This window comes from Colletotrichum godetiae, assembly GCF_030913485.1.
Source record: "Colletotrichum godetiae strain CBS 193.32 chromosome Unknown BDP55scaffold_68, whole genome shotgun sequence".
In the NCBI taxonomy this organism is placed as follows: domain Eukaryota; kingdom Fungi; phylum Ascomycota; class Sordariomycetes; order Glomerellales; family Glomerellaceae; genus Colletotrichum; species Colletotrichum godetiae.
In genome coordinates, this window is record NW_026851316.1 from 67,540 (window position 1) to 87,649 (window position 20,110).

Genomic DNA, 20,110 nt, shown 5'->3' on the forward strand with positions numbered 1-20,110 from the left:
AATTCCACCTAAGCAGAAGGAGAATCCTCAACCCAGGCAACACCACCAACAATACCCTCGTAAATCCTTCCATTCGCACCAAGCTGAAGATGCGACGGGCCAGGGTTGTACACACCACCAGCACCAACCCTCTTGCGCCAAATCTCCTGGCCAGAAACATAATCATACGCTACAATGTACCACACATACTCCCCGCCCACAGCGAGCTCCCGATCCTGCGTGTACGCGTACAAGATACCGTTAGTCGTCGATAGAGTAACCATGGTCGCGACAATGGGCAGATCCCACACCAGCTCGCAGCTCTCATCGGCATTCACCCGCACGCGCGCGACGCCGGTAGCAACTTGTGTGAGGTTGTTGAAGCTGCCGTTGATATCGTCGTCGCTGACGTCCAGGAAGGAAGGCGAGTTGTAGCAGTTGCCAATGATGGCGCTGTACGTCGTGCCGTCAAAGTGCGTCGTCAGCGACGCCTCGTTGAGACTCGCGCCCGGTTCGAAGAGCGGGACAGAGCAGACGAAGCTCGAGTTCTGGCCCTCGGTCATGGCGGAGGCCTGGCGGTAGACGTTGAGGTTGATTTGCGAGTCGGCGTTGTCCGTCATGGCGATGTACTTTTGTCCGAGCAAGCCCGGCGTCGCGCCGGAGCCGCGGGAGAGACCGCCGGGCTTGATGCCGCTTCCGGCGAGGTACGTCTCGTCCCAGGCCGCGATGACGCCGCCGCCGTTGGCGGTGTCCGCTTGGAAGGCGTAGAAGTGGCCGCTGGCGTCGGCGTGGTCTTCGGGGCCGGCGGGGCCTGTAATGATGTAGATGTTTTTCCCGTTGACGGCCATGCCGTTTTCGACGATTTCGTTGTCCAGAGACGCGCTGAAGATTGTGCCGTCGCGCTGGACGTAGCCTACGGTGGTGGTGTTGGTTCCCTGGAGACCGACGAGCGGTGCAGGGGTGGCGACGAACCAGAGGTTGTCGTCGTCCGTGTAGCCCGCCATGGCGATGATGGAGCCCGATGGGAGACGAGCTGAGACGTCGATCTCGCGGACCTGGGTGAAGGTAGTCGAGGCGCCCGTGCCGAAGCGTTGGATCTCTACGATGAAGCCTTCGAGGGTGGGCATGACGACGTGGTTGTCGACGACTTGCCAGTAAGTCGAGATGGCGGTGCGGCCCGCGGGAGCGGTCCACTGCGTCAACACGTCCATGGTCTCGGGGTCTACCGCCGCGAGGCAGAAGCCGATGGGCGCCTGAGACGAAACGCACTCCATTGCGACGAGGAGGCTCGTGCTGTTCTCCCAGAACATGTAGCCTGTTTGAACGGCGGCCGAGGAGGCGACGGATGAGACGCCGAGGGGCCCCATGTAGTCGTCGCTTCGGGTGTTGCCGCCGTCAATGTGGGCGTGGAGGGCGTCTGGGGAGAAGCGTTCTTTGGGGCGCAGGGGTTGGGATGTGGCTGCTTTGCCGATGAAGTCTGGGGCCGTGACGTTCTGGGAGTCTGCGACGGTGGCGGCTGAGGCCTAGATTTCGGAGGTGAGATGGAGTGTTGCGGTTGTAGAGGGTTAGGGAGGGGGAACTTACGACGAGCTGGGCCATGTAGGCTACCATGGCCGCGGTGAAGATGTTGACTTGCTTCATTCTGAGACTAGCGATGCTCAGAAGTTTCGAGTTTGTGAGTAGAAAAGAGGGTGAGTTGTTATTAGGGGAACAGGACGAGGAGGAAGCTTGAGTGAGTGAATGATGTCCTTGACTGTTGAGAGAAATAAAGCACCTCATCAGCAGAGAGATGTAGTCAACTTATACAAATCGACAACCACATAGAGCCTCATCGCGACTACGAAATGATCTACCCTAAGATGCAGCATTGCCACTCAAGCAAGTACCCAAGTACAGGCCTATTGCGCCGCCTCCCCCTAAGGTCTTTCGGATCCGATTATGCCCACAAGCATCGTATCGTCGCATTACGGGGGGGGCTTATTCACGCCAAGAAACCACGGAGCGAACCAATAAGACAGGGTCAGATACGACAACATGCCTAATGCAGGTATATGCCATCCATTCAACTAGACCATCTACGCGGGTCTCTCCTCATTGTTCCATCGATTGTTCTACGTCGCATGCGGTCCCGATTGGATGATCACGGGCTGTCTCCGTCATTGTGTATAGGAGCTGGAGTCTACATTCATTACCGGTTGTCCCGAGCATTTACCTACCACGATGCGAAAACGAGGTCTCTAGATCAACCTCCCTTTTTTTCTATCGACATAGCCTCATGCGTTGGTGATCGCCGTCAATTGGTTGGGGCATATTCGGGACCTTCCAGCTTGGCACGGCAGAGGCGTTTGGATACGTTTAATGTCTCTGTTACTTCGTCCTCGCACCAAAGCTCATGGTGAGTGTGAGGAGGCCATTGAGACTTTGAAGTACTCTTGACCTGCATTGATTAGATGAATTGGACTAAGCATGATATTTGTTGTCCCTCGTGATGACTCTGCAGGCGGATGCTCCGGCGGTTTGTAGTAGCAGCTCACAGCCATCTCACAGCTTGTCTAGGCTGACTGAACCATAGAGATATGACCTTGTCGAGAAATATAGAGTGTAGGTAAGAGTAAATGCTAAGGCTCGATAGGGGAAGATATTAAGTTCTCCTTTGAAGAGACCCTCGCCATCAATACGATGTAAGTTGGCTCAGTCCAATGCAAGGCAGTTTAATACGATCGGTCACTCTTCACCTTCGGGCGCAGCGATGTTGGCTATGGCGAAGTAACACTATGCCCAGCACACGATTAGTCGAAATATGAATTCAAAAGAACATGAGATTGCTATGATACGCCGTGACAATGAAGCAAGAGGAGGGTCAGACGAAGCTTCCGCTTCAGGTCTTCCATAAATTGAAGAAGCTATCTGTGGAAGGGCCTACGGCGAAGATCACGATCAGATGTTCGGTCAACAAAAAGAAGCATAGTTTTACCAACTACTAGTCGAAAGGCAGGTTCCAAGAAAGAGATGGATTTGTCCTGCCATCGCCAAGTTGACAGTTCATTAATGCGTCTCTCACTGCATACCTCACACCTTCAGCGGCCCCTTTCCGTCTCCAAACAGCACATCATACCACTCCTCATCTCCTTTCTGGCATATTCCATCCCAACCAATGGATGAAAAGTTCCCCGGCTTTTTCGATCCGTCATAAATCCTAACGCTCTTCTTTCCATTCATCTCTTCCTCCGCCGCCCAGTAAACCATCTCGTTTCCGCTGTCACCGCGAGTAAGAGGTCTCGCTAGAGGTATCAACTTCCGGTTCGCATCGAGAGCCCCCATTACGAGATCGCGCAAGTGAGGGTAAAACCACGTCAGACTCCACCAGTTCTCCAAACGCCACTTCTTCAAGCCGAAGATGTATGCGTTGTGATGTATGCCCACAGGCGCTGTACCAAAGAAGAAGTCGGTGTAGAGCGAGACGTTACCCCAGCTATGCCCGGGAAGAGGCCGAGGAACGTCTCGTAACTCCTCTGGGATGCCCTGTACCCTCACATCGCCTGGGACTCCTGCCTTTTCAGACTCTCTCTTGACCGCCTCAACGTCGCCAAGCTCCACAAAGTACCCGTCGTCTTCGGAGGAGCAGGTAGGCGGGATCGTGGCAAATTCATAATCCAGCCCGATTCCAAATTCGAACTTTTCACCTGCCAGCGCCGCGTCTGCAATCTGCCGCACCTTCTTCGGCATGCTCTCAAGATGCTCTTGAGAAACGAACCCATTCCACGTTGAAGATAGGCCCCGGACCCAGTGGCGCCAGACCTCCTGATCCCCAATGACCTCCGCAAAGAGCGCCTGGTCACTCCAGAGCTGCCGTCCGCTCGCGGCGGCCTTGTCGATCTTCTCTTTACTCCTTCGCAAAGCGCCCCGTAGAGAGCCGATGGTGCCCATGATCATTCCGCTATTGACGCATCGGGGCCGAATCTTCTTGTACTTCCTCGCGGAATCAAACATATAAGGTAGCACCTGACCAGTCTTCTCCCCGTAGAAGTCTCGTGGTAGGGGCGATTCAGGCCAGTAGTCGTACCGCGGATCGGACCCTGACTCCCAGTCCGGCTGGCAATCCTTGGCCGTAGTGACGATGATGTTCTGTGTCGGGGGGCTAATCGGGAAACCGCCATTCATGCTACTCTCCTCCCACTGCTTCTGCACCCGGAGATTGGCTTTACGATTCAAGTGATGGAAGCGCTCGATTAAGACCGAAGGGGGGAGTTGAAACCAGATATCATAGGCGTCCACAAGAAGAACAAGGTCATTCTCATTCATATCATCCCCGTCATCCCTTTCGTAAAGCGCATCAATGACCGCCAAAAGCGACTCGAGCTTCGCAATGTGAGACCCGCCAAAGTGCCAGTCGGGTCTGTTGAATTCCCCGTTCCAGTTCAGAAGCGTCGGCATGGGGTAGCCCAGCGCGACGGCTGACAAGACTGTCTTGCAGAGATTGATGTTTGGTCCATCGGCGGGCATGAAGAGTCGCAGTCGGCGAGAGCCTCCTTTGTCAACATGAGTTGGACTCACGAGGTGTTCCAGGTCCGTGCCGGAGATTCTTCTTTCTGTATCGCTTCCGTGGATGAAGTGTCTAAACTCTGCAGGAAACTGTGAAGGTCATATTAGCGGTACCGTAAGAGTATAAGAGACTGGTAGATCTATACAAAATTCGTCAAGACGAAGCCAAAAATGCCCATGAAGATAATCACGGGGAAGGTAAACTTCACAACAGCGGCACAACATTGACCTGACCTTGCGGCCGGGCTTTGGCGGCGGTGTTGAGCTTCGCCATCCCACATGCTGCTTTGCGTCCCAATCTTTGACTTGAACCCCCGATGCCAGGAAAACGGATTTGGTGCTATTTCAGGCATCATCATGTTCGCGAAGGTGGACAATGATGGGCAAGAGAGTTGCCTTGTCGCCTGCGACGCATTCTGGTTTTCAGACGAATACCGAACTCAATGTGTCTGCAAAGCATTAATTTGAGAGATCAGAGCTGACGACGCTGATAAGATGTCAATCGGCCGAGATGGCTGCGTAATTCCGTTGCCGTCGTACAGATCAACGGGGTCCGGCGTGGGGTCTTAGTTCCCTATTAATTACCGGGTTCATCCCACGTGGTGGATTCGATTCGCCCGGACCAGGCCCCGGATAACCGCCGCATCCCGGTCCATACTTGGCTTTTCATCAGATACCTGCACGTGGACAAGTGAGGACGGTGTCTGGCGATAAGACGGGGTAATAAGAGAGACAAGAGAAGTAAAACCGCAAAAAGAATGAGTGTTTCTAGGGTATGGCTCCTCAAATAGATTTATCGGCCCGTACCTAGAGAAAACAAGTGAGTTTGTGGATGATTTCATTATATAGAGCGGCAATGGCAACACCCTGCGCTGAGGCTTTCCTCGTGACCTTCGTCTCCTATCCTCACCGTATTCGTCCACGATACGTCAAGACTACAGCGTGTTAGTACCAACTAGATATAAACTAACATGGAATGCCATCGATATAGTTGTATCAAAGAGATTCGTCATCCAGCCAGGCGAGCGCCGTTGTTATCGCATACAAAACGCGATAAAGTGATGTATTCGCTTTACCAAAACGACATGGCAACACTACTAGATCTCGAGACCCATTTCTCGAAGCTGGCCAACCTGGACGACAGAGTTTTCGGAGAAGTAACTTATTCCCGTAAATACAGTCTTAGGAGCCACGGGGGTATCCAGGATTGGTGTCTAGTTCCGGCTCCACCAGAAAGCTCATCAACAACCGCTCAGCCAACTTTCGGTTTAGTAATGGTTCTGGATCATTGTCTCGCTGCCAGCTGTGTTATGCACTGAATGCGGCCGACATTCAGACCCGAGATCCAGGAGTATACCCGTCCCATAAGAGTCGAAAGCTCTCGGTATGCCCTGCTTTGATTTTCCAATGATCCCGTATCGTTTCTCGAGTCAAATTAGTACAGAATTGCTCATGGTTACTCTAATTTGAATGACGTGCCGCGAACGCGACGCCATAGTCCCCTATCAATTGCCGGATTCATCCCACGTGGTGGACTCGATTCGTCCGGGCCGGGTTCCGGCCAATTGTCCCCGTCACCCATGGTTGGCTCTCTAACGGCACTAACACGTGGATGACGGGTAGCTTTACCATTGATCACTCAGCGTACTCTGTGAAGAATGTATTACGGAGTAGTTGTTGTCGATCATAAGTCGACTGAGACGGCGGCACAGTTTCTTCTTCTACTTCTTTAGAGTAAAGCCCCCCCATGTCTCGGTTCGGTGTTGCAGGATGTCGTGAACCTTAGAGTACACCCCGAGACCTCGCTTTCGCGATGGCATCAAGAAGTAAGACCACGGCCCGGGCCGCCTGGTCTTTTGATGAATTTCGGATATTTTTGGCTTTTGCTCTGATAGGTAAGTCCGATGCTTATTGATTATGTCGGTGAACACAATCTCAACAATCTCATCTCACCCGAACTGCAGGTCTAACTAACACGATTCTACCATCCCTGATCCACGCCGCAAACTATCTAATCATCCCATACCCCCGGCACATCGTCATTCTCATCGAGGTCGCGCCGGTACTCCTCACCAAGCTAACTCTCCCGTTCATCATCCACCGTATTCCATGCCGAATTCGACCACTTCTCGTCGCGGTAGTATGGGTTATTCTCAAGCGAATCGCAGATGACACACCGCCGAACGTGCCCCCGCCAATTCGCATCGCGACGACTATTATTGCATCGGCTGCATCCGCGGCAATGGAGGTTTCCTGTCTCGGGACGCTCGGCCAGGCCGGGCTTCCGGGTCTCGCGGGGTGGGGCTTCGGTACCGGCGCGGGGTCGCTGGAGAATGCCGCGTGGCCGTTTCTTTTGACGTACGGGGCCGGGAAGCTTCTGCGCAGCGCTACGACGTATATCTACTACGCTGTAGCTCTGCTTTTGGTGGCTCACTTTGTCGTATTGCCTCCACGATTCTCGAAAAGGTGTACGAAGAATGACGCGCGAGGGAAGCAACATGAGAACGTCATTGTCGAGGAAGGCCAGTCCTTTTTATGGCACGATAGGTCCGCTGGTCTGAATCACGAGCGAAGTAGGTTCGAGTCGCTCCGCAATCTCATCCGCTCAGAGATATCACCCCTCTTCATAGCATCCGCGGCGATGTCTCTGCCACAGTACGGCCTCGCCAGGCCGCTCGAGGGATCGGCCTTTGAGACATTTGCCCACTTTTACACCACATACGGCATGGCCCTTCATCTAGGGGTATGGATCGGACGGTCTTCGCTCAAGATTCTCCCGGTGCGGAATCTCAGACTGCACATGACTACTTTGTTCGTCTGGGTGGCGCTTTCATTCTTTAACGCCATGTTCCTCGTCTCGACGCACCTGGCCTTTTTCATGGTCTTCTTAATCGGTCTAGCGGCGGGATCTGTGTATGTAAATGTCCTGGCAAGGCTAGTCGGAGAGGGGAGGGAAACGGCTGCTAGGGAGGTTGGTGTTGGGTTTGTTACTGCTGGCGATGCGGGGGGTTTGCTTGTTGGTGGCGTGGTGGGTTCTCTTCTCGAGATGACGATGTGTCGCTCGCTTGTCGATGGCAAACGGTGGTGCAATAGAGCCCGGTAGAGAGGTGGTTATATAGGTGACAAAGTAATTCACTGGTGAATGTATCAATATTGCCCTTCTACCTCGTACTCCCACTACTATTCTTATCACTGTCTTGGATTCTAGCGGTATGTTCCTCCTAGAACACACTCAGAAGACTAAATAAAAAGAGAAGAGGTAAGACTAAACAAAATAAAAGGAGTAATAGAGGTAATAGTCGAGGAAACAATGAAGGCATAGTTAACTGAATATAGAATTAGAAATAAAAATTAAAGTACAAATAAAAGTAAAATTAAAGAGATAATGAGAGAGACAGTAAAATAATAATAAAAGAGGTAGTAACAGGGATAGTAGTAAATATACGCCTAGTATATACTAAGTAGCGGATCGTTCTATCGTCTACCTATTTGTATCGACTAATAGCGTTGGATTTATGAAGAGCCCGCCTACTAGATGCTCTAATACTAGATACACCGGTAACTTATGTCTTCCCGTTATAGAGCTCGGCAAGCAAAGCCTCGATATGAGCCTCATCAATGTGCACGAAAAAGGATATTTAATCCTAACAAAGTTGATAAAAGCGCGGTTCCTATATCGGCACGGGAGCTCTGGAACTTTTCCTCGAGGATGTTGTCCTCACCGATTTTTAGGGTCGCAGTGCACCTATTGTCGCCAACTGCCAGTTCCAGTTCGACGACCCTGTTCAAGCTGACGCCATCTACTGTCATGAGTCGGCATGGGCCAAGCAAGATCAGAGTCTTCACCAGGTTTACTGACACTAGCCATCATGGATGAGCTGTTCTGCTAGTCCGTACAGCCAAAAGACATGACATCAACAAGTGAGTATGGAAACAAGTGGCTGTGTTTCTCATGTGCAGTTAGAATGATGAGTGGTAAAAAGTTGCCCTCTTTTCGACAGGAACGGTAAGTATAATAAAGAAAGGCTCTAAGATGCTGGCCGCCTCAAGTATTGACTCGAGACTTCACAAACATCCCTTGCCCCCTTGCCTCTGCTTGGATACAGCACCCGCCTAAAGCTGATCCAAAATCTTCTCTGCCGCGTAATCGACGTTCGTCCCAAAGTTATGCGCTTGAGTCTAGTAAAAACTGGTTAGCAAACGCCATCTCATAGTCATCCACGGATCGGGGAAGAATCGAGAAAAACAAACCTGAACATAAATCGCCCCATCCTCCAACACGACCTCCCCATACGTCGCATACGCCATCTTATCCACAATCCGAAAGTGAATCTCCCCCTTCTCAACAGCCTCATTAAACCCTTCCCTCAACATCTCATCATCCCCAAACTTTTGATAACTCATCTGATACACCAACCCCTCAAAATACATCCTCGTGAACGCACCCATGTTCCCCTCCCAATCACTCCTCACCTCACTCCCCTTCTTCCCCGCGGCCGCCTTGATTTTTTCAAAGTTCGCCTCAAAGTTGGGACACAGCACAACATCAGGCTTCTCGAGCATATCTGCCAACTTCTTCCTCGTCTCCTCGATCTTGTCATCATAGTCCTGCCTCACCGAGGTACGCGCCGCAAAACTCATCACCGCGGCGGATCCCGGTGCGGGCGGCGCGGCATTCAAGGCGGTCAGGAGACCCTGCGTCTCGATGGCGTAGTTGACGTTGGTACCCAGGTTTCCCTCGGAGAAGACGAGCGCCAGCGCGCCGCCTTCTTTGACGAGGACGCCGCAGTAGGAGACGCGCGCGTCCTTGGGGCGGTCGTCGAGGTCAATGAGGAGAGAGCGGGCGTGGCAGATGGAGTTGAGTTCGGATTTGCCGTCTTCGCCGTAGGTGGAGGCGAAGGATTTGAGGTTATAGATTGCCGAGGAGACGTATCTGATGCCGTGTTAGAGACTGGATTCGCTCTTTACTCTTGCGCGTCTGTGTCCGAGGAAGAAGTGTCTTACTGTTCAATGCAGCTTCCTAGGGACTCTTTGGCGTAGCCGTCCACGGCGTAGGGGTAGAGCGCGCTGGGGTTGATGTCCTTGAGCGTCCACTCCTCGCCCAGGACGTCAGAGAGCTCCTTTTGGAGGTCCTCCTTCTTGCTCTCCCACTCATCGCGGACTTGAGGGCGGTTAGTAAGTGAGGGTCAACTTGGGGCATCCATACGTACTGTTCTTCCGGACTGCGAGGGGTAGCTTTTCGGCTGGGGGCAAGCGAGACATGGCGATTGATCAGATGAATACGGTAAGTGAAGTTATTTTCAGATTGATGAGAGCAACTTCATCTAATGTGAGTCGTTGAACAGCAGCTTTTATCCTTCCCATCCATCATGTTCAATTCCTGAAGCCCAGCTTGCCATCTACGAAGTCCCTTTCCCCCTCTTTGAGCCTCCTTTCAGCTCTTCCTCACGAAGGATGAAAACAGCCTCACTATTGAATTTTGGCCCGCCAACGGCCACTAGTCACCCTCAATCACAGGGTTTGGATAGCGACTAAGTATTCAGCCTGGCGAGGCTAAACAGAAACGGCGACGGATGTGGAGGTTATTCTTTGACATCTGCCTAGCCTTGCGTTGTCTCGTCGCTTCTTTTCTCCTCATGTTGAATGTTGTGGACATGAACAGGTGAGGTTCGTTGATTTTGGTGGTGGCGCATCGCGGTGCATCGCGCAACAGCTCAGGCAGTCATTCAGGGGTTCAGGAGCGCTAGCTTACCTAACCTAAGCCTCTAATGCTAGTAGGCACGAAGGTAAGGATGAGCAGTGAGGGGAATTGCGGGGTGACATGTCGATCAACGGCCATCGCCATGGACCATGAGTCCATTACCCATGAGACGAGTCTTGCATGTCGTAAATGGGGTAAAACATCGACAATCGATCGGCTTACGGAGTACAAAGTGTTGCTCGGCACTGCAGCTTCGCATCACTGCGGAGTTTTGGGTGCCACTATGAGGCTGTGGCAGTGTGGAAATTGGTAATCCAACGTAGGAGCGGCGGCACCACTCGAAACCGGCGCCCGTCTCTTAATTAAAGTGTTGAACTATGTCTGCGGACCCGGGAGCTGCGGGCGGGCGGGCGAGAAGGGAGGCCGCCAACGCGCCGGAGACTCATGAGGTAGAGTGAATTGCAAGGTGGTTGACAATCGTGACATCATCAACCCTGTGTGTCCGTCCGTCAGTCTCCGAACATTTTTTTTTTTCCTCCTTCTTCTTCGGACCGGACCGTTGGCCGTCTCACCGTGTTGCTATTGTTGTCTCTGTTTCGGGTCTTGGTATTCCTTTTCTTTCTCTCACCGTCTGTATGAGTCTGACGGTTGAATGAGTTGTCGAAAGAGGGTCGAGACTCTTATTCGCAGGGATGTCGTGTTAACAAGACCGCTGCAACCCGGCACGTGCCTTGGTCATTGACACCTAACCTAACCCTTCTGAACTCCTGCTTGTTGTCACTTCCCGTCCATTGATGGTTATGTTTGCGCGGCGTGCCGGCCGGCCGATGGAACCGCTGGGCTGTGGCATGTTCACGCGGGTGGCCGCTTATGGAGTCCCGCGCTGAAAGTTTTGAACCATCAGCTCATCATCTGACCTGATGCGTCCCACCCATTGCAGATCGAGCCGCCGTGCCCCGGACCAGGCTAACTGTACCGTTAAGTAGTAGTCTGGGATTTACTGCACAGTAAGGCAGGGATAATTTGCCAGTGGACTCCCGTACCGCCCGTGAGCTATGAGGTGTAAAAACATAGTGCTGGCTATTTTCTTGGGGTTTTCGGAGCTTACAACACGCACTTTACCCAACCAAGGTTTCCGCAACGTCGTATTCTTTCGAAACCCAGATCAACAACCCCCGACTATACCGTACAACGTGCATTGTGTCATTTCTTCCTGTTTCTTTGCCCCGGGGAACTACACGGCAAGCCGCAAAAGTCGCATATGGCATGATTGACGTGTAAAAGGTACTCCGCCCCCTTCCCCTGTTACCTTTTTTTGCACGGCGCTGGGATGAGTGTGACGCCACATGCCCAGCTGCATGCCACCACGCTGCCGGGCACCTCTTGGCGCCCGATCTTGGCGGCGCCGGGGGGGAGGGGAGAGTGGCAGGGTCGCCAGGGTGGTGGATTATCGACTGATGCGTCTAGCTGCATCGCGGCTCCACTCGTGCTGCTTGGGAAGGTGAATATCAACCACCGGATGACTCCCCTTATAACGACGGGAGGGAGGAAAGAGAGAAGTCTCATTCTCACCATTCTCATCATCATCATTCATCTGACATTCAGAAACCGCAAAACAAGAAACTCACTACCCAAGACACCTTACGCCTGGCATGACAACTCTGTAAGTTGCCTCTCATAACCCTCACATCACATGTGTAACCCCATTTATCATCAGCAACTAACACAATTCCAGACCCCTCAAAGTAAAGGTTGCAATCCGTGACCACTGGACCAAGGAAGACAGCTACCTCCAGCAAGCCCTCAAGGCTCTCCGAGACGTCCTCGGCCTCGACGTAGACGTCACCCCGGACTGGCAGATCCTCCTCACCCAGCTCGACTCCGAGTACGCAGACAAGACCGACTTCGCGGCCGCCGTCGCCGGCACCGTCGAAGCATGGTGCCGCGCCGCGACAGAGCTCCTCGAGGACGACAAGAATGAGGAGTGGACCGACACCTTGCTCGACAAGCTGAGGCTGACCTGGTCGAGGTTGCGACTCTTTGTCGAAGTGAGTTTTCCTATTCTTACAAGACAAAGTATCTTGCAGTGAGAGACATGAAATATACTAACCATTCCAAAAAAAAAAAAGGTCGCCAGCGATGACCAAGCCTCAACAGCATGGTCCGACGACCGAGGCGGCTTCCTCATCACCCTCCCCAAAACCCAACTCATAACCCCAATGGACCTCCACCCGCTCTTCAAATCCGAAATCAAAGACTGCTTCGCCGACCACCACAAGCAACTTCCGCCTTACTCCGCCTCCCCGACAGAAGACTGGGCCGACCTGGAAATGGACGCCCGTCTGAACCGTCTCTCTGTAGGTGGAACAGGCCACCTCCGCCAGCGCGCCTCCATCTCTTCGACGGCGTCAAGAGGACCTGCACAGGCAGACTTCATGCCCAAGGCGGACGCCCTCCCGCGCCCCGACGAGCTGCTGCAGAAGGCGCCGTACCACCTCATCGTGTACAGCCGCGGCGCGCACGAGATTGAGATCCAGGGGAGCCACAGCGCGACGCTCAAGTTTTTGGCAGAGTATTTCAAGAAGTGGAGGAGGACGAATCATCAGATTAGCAGCAAGGTGAGCCTCCCCCCCCCCTCCCCCAGTCTTCATATTTTCACATGAAAATAATGAATCTGGAAGGTGCTAACAACATAAACAGCCTCCTGCAGTCGAGGTGAAGCTACACCAGTGCGCCTTCGGCATGGGCGCGAGCATCGACCGTCTGGTCCTCGTCTCGGAGCACAAGTACGGCGGTGCCTTTATCCTCACGCCCACTATTATCTTGTCGCTTGTCGAGGGCGTGTTGGGGTATAAGCCCGTATACTCGGACGCCCACTCGTGGACGTATCGGCGCGATACCGAGTTGAGAGCTTAGTCAAGTATGTTCGTGGCGGGACCACGACGATCGGATCCCGGATATGGGGTCATTGTACAGCATCGGATGGGAAATCACGGAATGGGACGGACAATGGGGAGGATGGAACGTTTTCACGATGCTCATGACCTCATAATGTTAAAGACTTAATAATGCAAGAAACCTCATTACTCATTATTTCATTAAATCGTTGCTTCTAACTTCATCAGAATAGTGCTGTAAACATTCTCTTAGTTAATTCGTGAACTTCCGTCACGTCTCAAGACTTCAGATGACCAGCCCATCGTGCCTGAACTTGGACCACATATCCCCGACCGCCGTCAGCAGGCGGGCCACCTTCAAGCATCGGACTCCGAAACTCCGCCCAGAAAAAGATCCAACGTCCATGATATGAACAAATCATGTAAGTGCTTCCGCTGTCAACAAAAGTTTACTACGAAACCAGCGGTCGGGTCAAAACCCACTATCAACTACATCCATTGAGCTGGATGACTGCTGGTCCGTAGCATACCTTTGCTTTTTACAGCGTAAGCTCTACAGATTAAATCCAGTTCGATTCGCCGCTCCCCTACTCAAGCATTCCGTACTGTGGGACCAATTTGCACCCCCGCAGCCACGGTCCCAGTCCGTCCAATGTCCACTTCGACGGAACAACGTCCCCGCCACGCCGGGAGCGTCCGGCCGCACTGATCCCCACACCATCCCGGATCCCGAAAGAACCGCCCCCGGCCCCTGCCCCCCCTCTTCGGACTCGGGCCTGAACATTGAAGTTGGTTCTGGCGGGGTCGGACTTATCTCCCCCGACGACTGGCAACTGGAAGCAAATTGTATGGGTCTCGATAAGCTCAAGGTTCCTTCAGCTTCGTCAGTGCGAGCTGCTGCGGCCTTATTTCCATTTTCTTTTCTATGCAATTTATGCGTTCTGACTGGTTCTATCCGCCCCTGCCATCTTCGTCTGAATGTTTCTGGCATGATGTCGTTTACAGTCGTCATGGCTGTATGTTGGTATAATTGCTTCCCAACGGGACCACATTCTCCGTCCAAATCTGAGGGAGATGGAATAAGTCCAACTCAACCGCAGCCTCGATTTCCGCTTCTTTCCACATCAAATCCCTTCCCCAGACCCCCCGCAAAAGTTTGCATCCCAAAGTCTTTAAAGACTCAAAAACCAGAAACCCAGAAACAATGCCCTTCAACGCAGACGCATACGACCTCAAATGCCGCCAAATGTCCGACCAAGCCCTCATCGCCCGCCGAACCCACTACGTCCGCCAACTCGCAAGCAGCTCAACCGCAACAGCGCTCCACACCGCCGCAGGCGCAGTCACCGCGGGCCTAAGCTGGCTCATGGTCCCCTACGACGCGGTGCGCATCCGCAACGCCCGGAGGAAACGGCATATTCTCGAGCGGCATGCCGTCGAGAGGGGGTTGGCGGTGAAGACGAAGCTGGGGGACGTGTTGGTTCCGATGGCGCTGGGCGTGACGTTTGGCGCGTTCGCGATCGAGGGGGCCGAAGTGTGTGCGGATGTGCTGGTTGGTACCGGGGGCGGGTCGTCTTCGAGCGCCGCGGCGGCGGCGCATGGTGTTGTTAAGGGGGTTGCTCATGTCGGGCTTGATGCTGGGATTGCGACGGCTGAGCATGCGCGGGCCAAGAGAGGAAAGATGAAGGTTGAGGAAAGTTTGATAAGGCGATGTGAACGAGGTGGTTTAATGAGTGAGGAATCGGAAAGGAAATGAGAGCTTCAGCGTCAAGACGAACGCATGGCGACGTTGGTCTTTGATGTTGACGATGTCGGCTCATTTCGCCCCAGTCGGTTCAAAATAGACCTTTACTGAAGGGCGTGACATGTCTGTCCAAAGGACAGTCAGAATTCGATTGAAGAGTTCAATCATAAGAGATGAGTGGAGTGTTGAAAAAACACGCGACACTTTTTAGAGGCGTCTTCTGAATCTGAGGTGAAGTGTTAGTGAGTGAGATCCGGAAACGCGCGGAAGACAAGAATTGCTTACCGGAAGCACCATAGTAGACCGCACATAGCGGGCACCAGGGTAACCAAGAGACCAGCGCTCCAGTATCGCGTGCTCAGGCGATGAACCTCCTTCAGCCTGCGCTCGTTCTCCTCCTCCTCCTCGTCGATAATAGCCCACTCATTGTCCTTGCTCCAGTAAATGTCAAACTTGCCCTGTCGAATTGAGCCGTGCTTGATGTGGACCGAGTTCATGGCTTGGTGGTGTGTATAATGCCGTTTGGCGTTGTTGGTGTTGTTGACGGTGATGTTTTGGATGTGAGGAGCCTTCGAGGAAGCTCCAAAGGTTGGGGGGGGTGTACAATTCCTAGTGGAAGTTTGCTGTCAAAACAGAACTTATGAGGGAGGGCGTTTCTTCTTGTATGAAAAATTATCTCTCGCCCTCGAGTCACTTATCAAAAAGGGCGCCTCAGGACTCCGTAGATAGGCCTTACACACCCTTGATAGGGAGGCGCGTAGGGCAGAAAATGCGCAAAAGATGGCGAAACTAATTCGAGATCGGCTCGGGTTATTTCCAATTTTTATTATGGGGCACCTTCACACCCGTTTCCGGACCACAAACATGCCTCCTTTGGACCCTCCTTTGCCGCTCTGATGGGACCCTCCCAAGCCGTGCAGGCGTGGTAAAACAAGCAGGTGTGTGGAATCGGTGGGTATTCCGAATGCGCAGGGAGCGAGCGGCTTGCGTCAATTTTCAGCGGCCCGATAATCAAAAGGATTGGCAAGATTTGAAGATGGCGCGAGCCGCAACGCCGCGAACCAGATGCCAGGGCTGAGGCATGCGGACCTTTTCTTGATATTTTTTTACAGCTAAATTTCGCGCGAGGCCCCCCCCCTGTGCTTTCCGGTCTTGGATAGCTCTAATGCATTAGCTTATGGCAGCTCTTCACCGTGACTTATCTTCATTACCTTATAAAGCAGGTAGCTTCGGCACGGACGGATCCACCTTGTTGTTCGTTGTCCCTTTGTTGGGCGGCATTCCCATCGAGGACAACATTTTTTTTCTCTCTCGGGACGCGCGCCACACACCATTGCGTGAGCCGCCTTACTTTTTTGCGCGGCTCATCAGAAATAGCTCTTGGCTGACATTGCGCATTTTACTCACATTGAGGCGGTGTACCTAGTCCAGTCATCCGCCTTTCCACGGAAGTGAGTAATCTCACTGACGGACGAGTGTCATGCCACTGCTTAAATAAGGGGGAATATCTGAAATGATTCGAGCAGGTCATCCAAGCGGAAACAGAAAAGGCTGAGTTTCACGAACCGGGCACATGTCAAGCCCAAGCAATTTGATTTGAACAATTACTTTTTTTTTACATACGGAATAGACATGGGTTCCGACATGAATGAATGGATCCCCCTTGGGCATGCGTGTGTTTTGCTGGCATCGTCGTTTCCCAGCCGATTTTTATCAGGGTCCACCACTCATCGACAGGGGCAAGCCGCAAAGCCGCAGCTTGCAGGCGAGAAAAAAGACAGACCCACTACCCGCCACTCGGTGAGTCATTGCGATAAGGTAGGCTCCACTCACACACACACACACGATGGATCCCCCATCGGCCCGCTGCCCGTTTGCGTTTCGGTGAAGGGCTTCACCGAGGGAAACATCACCAGTGTGGTCAACATGAGCTTCACGCAACGGGGGGTTAGTTGTGCACCCCAATTTTACCATGCGTATGTGCCTGAAATCGAGCACTTCATCGTATCTGTAACATGATACATGTATGAATGGACTTTTTACCTCCCTTCTTACTACATCTCGCTAGTTCGTTGGAAGCTACGCGTCGCAAATGCAACCCCAAGAGAAGTGGATGTAATCTACAACTGATGTACTCTTCAATCATAATTTTTATTGTTGTACGTTACTTCTTTTTTCGATCGATCTGGACAAAAATCATAGACGTGTTCTGGTTACAATGGCAGTCCTCCCTTGCACCTATTTTTCCGCCTAAATCTACCGCGCCAACATCCTACATGCCTGGCAACTTAGCTTGTCTAATATTCGACTACAGTACAAGCAGCCTATATAGTAGATCTGACGGCAAGACTCCATTACTTTCTCTTGCCAAGCGTCCTGGTTGAACTGGTCAACACTTCATAAATGCACGTCGTGATGGTCCTTTTAACGTACCTATGCCAGCGCAGACTACTAGATCACAGTTTGCTATCAAACTACAGCCGACCCATTACGCGCTCAATACCAAGAATCATTCCTCTTTATGGTTATATACGACGCTGAATACTCACAACTCGGGAAGAATGACCGTCGAATGGAACGCCTCCTGCGCTTTTAACAGGAACCCCCTGGACACCACTTGTGGAGATGCAGAGAAATGCAGAGACTCATAAGACACGATATTACAATCCGCAGCAATCGTCCGCAATGAGAACACCTTTCTCTCTTGCCTAAATCAAAGGTCTCTAGCGCATTACCCGCCTTTTTGTATCTTCACAGGGCTATCTCTGAAATACCTGCCTGTATTTAGACAGAAAACCGAGCACATCGATCCCTATATAAGGTAACATACCACCCGTGGATGCGGCATACCTTACCTCGAAAAGATCCCCCATCTCGACCCCGGAACAAGCACCAGATAGCTCGTGAGGCTCTATACCCGATGAATTACCATCACTCTCAACGACAAGCACTTGGGGCGGATACCCCAACTAGAACAGTGAAGTCTCCTGTTCTATTTCGGGATTCAAGTTTGAAGCCTCGATCGGGCGTGTTCATTATTGGGGGGGGGGTTGGCTTTTCTAGTTTCTTGTTACCTCCTACTGAATCGTTGTGATATGCATGGGGATATTGATCGCAGCCTCAACACCAAAAGGGCTAGGTACTTCTTGCTGGGTAGGATGTACTCTATCAGCATAACCCCCTTACGATTATGTGAAAGTAGCCAGGGGCGCTGAACTGTGTAAGCCCTGTGTGGAAACTAACACAACCTGCAAGAATCGTCATTGTATAATGAAAGTGCCTACTATATGCGATACTATATGCGATAACAATGAGAGGGTATCATTCTATAAAACTACATGCACCAACCAAACCCAAAACCTCATTTACACGTCTACAAGGTCGCGTTCCTCACAATCCCATTCTCCGTATACAAGTAAGGCGGCGTCTCAGGTGGACTCCGCCCATTCCGATACAACCACAACCTCGAAAGCTCCTTCACCTTGACAGTCTTCTTCCTATGCCGTCCCTTGACATGCTCCCCATGAAACTCAACCTCATTATTGACATCCCTCCCCAGATACGCAACCTCAAACGCCTCGCGCGCGTTGGCCCCGGCATCACCCTGCCTCCCAACCTGGATCTCACTCTCCATGAACTCGCTCTCCTCCGCGGCACCGATAAACTCCCCCGTCTCGGGGTCCTTTGCGAGGGGGAACATGCCGTCGAGATAATGCTGGCAGAACTGGTGGCCACCGCGCTCCGAGGCCCTTACGAACAGCCGCCCGATGAAGCGCGGCATGCTGTGGTCCGCCGTGAGGGACGTGCAGAAGTGCAAGACGCCCCAGATGGCTACAAAGTCCGTGGTGTGGGCGTAGTGCTCTACGTGGCCGATGGCGCGGTCCAGTGCGGCCGTGGAGGATCGAGAGGAGATGGAGGACGACTCTTTGGGGATGCTGGGGGTGCGCGGGTTGCCGTTTTCGTTTTTGCTTCCGGTGCTGTGGCTGGTGACGAGGCGCTGTTGACCGCTGTTGGCGATTGGTGATATGGGACTGCTCACGAAGTCCCCGTGGGCTATGCTGGTTGTGGTCAGGGTCATGGCGGCTGGGTTGCTTTGTGCGAGGGCTTGGGACATTGCGTGGCGATGGGGGTTGTTGAAGTGGTTTGCGGCATTGCCAAAGGTGTACACCTGGGAATTGTTAGAAATGCCATCAGATAGCATGCATGCATGGTGTTGCTCACCTCGAGTTTGGCAAGAAGATCTTGTGGCAGTTCTTGCAAAAGCCAGTCGAGAACGAGACCACCCTCGATACCTCCCTGCGAATGCAAGACAAAGACCACCTTGGAGTATTGCGGGTTGTAGAGCGTTTCCTTGACAATTCGATAGCACATCCGTACATCGTAGGTCGCGTATCCCAAGTTTCGCTGGATCAAACATTCGACAACATCGAAGAGGATTCCCGAGGTCTGGTTGTGAATGCCGAGGATTGGCCGCTTAAAGGTGAGAGCAAGTCTATTTAGGTTGTTCTTCATCCAGTGGTCCCTGATGCAGTGTTAGTCAGTCTGTTTGGTGCTCCCCAGATGGGTCCTTGAACATGCATATTGAGATGCACTGGGGACATATAATGATGGTTGGTCACAACTTACCCCACGGCAACCCCATTCAAAAAGATCCATTTCTCGTGAGCATGCTCCGGTAGCTCTGGTGCGTACTTGGGGTCCGAGGTGTAGGTGAGGGTTGGCCCGTTCAGCAATAGGCAGAGCAGGTAGTTGACGGCGAAGAAGGCACCAAAGGCGAGGCCGGCGATCCAAATAGGCAACAAGACAGCAAACGGCAAAGCCAAGATGAAGGCAATTTGCAAAACACACAAAAAGAGGTGCATTCCCACACAAAAGAGGTTTTGCCTTGTGAAAGCCAACTCATCGAGGTCGCCCGAATCGGCTGGGGTAATAGGCCATACGATCCATGGAAGAGCCCAGATGTACTGGAAAAAGTAGTAAATGTCCCATGCGAGCAGCTTCCACGGGAAATCGGTATAAGAGTAGCTGATGACGGAGCTGCCTCCCACCTGAGAGCCGAGAAATTTTGTCGATCCCATCCTTTGTTTGTGCAGCTCAGTTCGTTTCTGTTGTCGTGATCGATACCGCACGGCGAACCTGTCGCCCAAGCCTGGGATGGAGAAGAGGCCGGCGGCCATGATGACGGGTATGGCTAGGACGATATAGAGCCAAGAATAGCCAGAAGACGAAAGTGAGAATGACAGAGAG

The 20,110-nt window shown here is 52.5% G+C and overlaps 9 protein-coding genes across 9 annotated transcripts; 4 read left to right on the top strand and 5 right to left on the bottom strand.

Annotated features, from left to right (window-relative positions):
- Positions 1 to 8: 8 nt before the first annotated feature.
- BDP55DRAFT_564282 (uncharacterized protein) lies at positions 9 to 1,496 on the bottom strand (the record flags this gene model as incomplete). Its single annotated transcript, XM_060570318.1, has 1 exon — positions 9 to 1,496. A coding segment is annotated over one exon (1,488 nt), but the record flags the coding sequence as incomplete, so codon positions are not given.
- Positions 1,497 to 2,823: 1,327 nt separating this feature from the next.
- On the bottom strand, positions 2,824 to 5,026 carry BDP55DRAFT_681410 (uncharacterized protein). The gene is made up of 2 exons (XM_060576186.1): positions 4,668 to 5,026; positions 2,824 to 4,611 (listed from the first exon to the last, which is right to left on the bottom strand). The coding sequence occupies exons 1-2, from the start codon at positions 4,878 to 4,880 to the stop codon at positions 3,049 to 3,051; spliced, it is 1,776 nt and encodes a 591-aa protein (XP_060423585.1). The 5' UTR covers positions 4,881 to 5,026; the 3' UTR covers positions 2,824 to 3,048.
- Positions 5,027 to 5,285: 259 nt separating this feature from the next.
- Positions 5,286 to 5,906, top strand: BDP55DRAFT_681412 (uncharacterized protein). Its single transcript, XM_060576187.1, has 2 exons — positions 5,286 to 5,341; positions 5,513 to 5,906. The coding sequence occupies exon 2, from the start codon at positions 5,583 to 5,585 to the stop codon at positions 5,838 to 5,840; it is 258 nt and encodes an 85-aa protein (XP_060423586.1). The 5' UTR covers positions 5,286 to 5,341; positions 5,513 to 5,582; the 3' UTR covers positions 5,841 to 5,906.
- A 265-nt stretch (positions 5,907 to 6,171) lies between these two features.
- On the top strand, positions 6,172 to 7,837 carry BDP55DRAFT_681413 (batten's disease protein Cln3). The gene is made up of 2 exons (XM_060576188.1): positions 6,172 to 6,416; positions 6,486 to 7,837. The coding sequence occupies exons 1-2, from the start codon at positions 6,335 to 6,337 to the stop codon at positions 7,622 to 7,624; spliced, it is 1,221 nt and encodes a 406-aa protein (XP_060423587.1). The 5' UTR covers positions 6,172 to 6,334; the 3' UTR covers positions 7,625 to 7,837.
- A 797-nt stretch (positions 7,838 to 8,634) lies between these two features.
- BDP55DRAFT_637479 (uncharacterized protein) lies at positions 8,635 to 9,783 on the bottom strand (the record flags this gene model as incomplete). Its single annotated transcript, XM_060572989.1, has 4 exons — positions 8,635 to 8,700; positions 8,773 to 9,454; positions 9,526 to 9,682; positions 9,732 to 9,783. The coding sequence occupies 4 exons, from the start codon at positions 9,781 to 9,783 to the stop codon at positions 8,635 to 8,637; spliced, it is 957 nt and encodes a 318-aa protein (XP_060423588.1).
- Positions 9,784 to 11,808: 2,025 nt separating this feature from the next.
- On the top strand, positions 11,809 to 13,325 carry BDP55DRAFT_681424 (uncharacterized protein). The gene is made up of 4 exons (XM_060576189.1): positions 11,809 to 11,885; positions 11,958 to 12,270; positions 12,352 to 12,840; positions 12,923 to 13,325. The coding sequence occupies exons 1-4, from the start codon at positions 11,875 to 11,877 to the stop codon at positions 13,136 to 13,138; spliced, it is 1,029 nt and encodes a 342-aa protein (XP_060423589.1). The 5' UTR covers positions 11,809 to 11,874; the 3' UTR covers positions 13,139 to 13,325.
- Positions 13,326 to 14,323: 998 nt separating this feature from the next.
- Positions 14,324 to 14,875, top strand: BDP55DRAFT_564405 (uncharacterized protein; the record flags this gene model as incomplete). The annotated part of the gene is made up of 1 exon (XM_060570333.1): positions 14,324 to 14,875. The coding sequence occupies one exon, from the start codon at positions 14,324 to 14,326 to the stop codon at positions 14,873 to 14,875; it is 552 nt and encodes a 183-aa protein (XP_060423590.1).
- Positions 14,876 to 15,070: 195 nt separating this feature from the next.
- BDP55DRAFT_733789 (uncharacterized protein) lies at positions 15,071 to 15,360 on the bottom strand (the record flags this gene model as incomplete). Its single annotated transcript, XM_060580138.1, has 2 exons — positions 15,071 to 15,089; positions 15,149 to 15,360. 2 exons carry the CDS (start codon positions 15,358 to 15,360, stop codon positions 15,071 to 15,073), a joined length of 231 nt encoding a protein of 76 aa, XP_060423591.1.
- A 2,876-nt stretch (positions 15,361 to 18,236) lies between these two features.
- BDP55DRAFT_698111 (uncharacterized protein) lies at positions 18,237 to 20,040 on the bottom strand (the record flags this gene model as incomplete). The annotated part of the gene is made up of 3 exons (XM_060577754.1): positions 18,237 to 19,031; positions 19,085 to 19,385; positions 19,490 to 20,040. The coding sequence occupies 3 exons, from the start codon at positions 20,038 to 20,040 to the stop codon at positions 18,237 to 18,239; spliced, it is 1,647 nt and encodes a 548-aa protein (XP_060423592.1).
- Between the last annotated feature and the right edge of the window lie 70 nt (positions 20,041 to 20,110).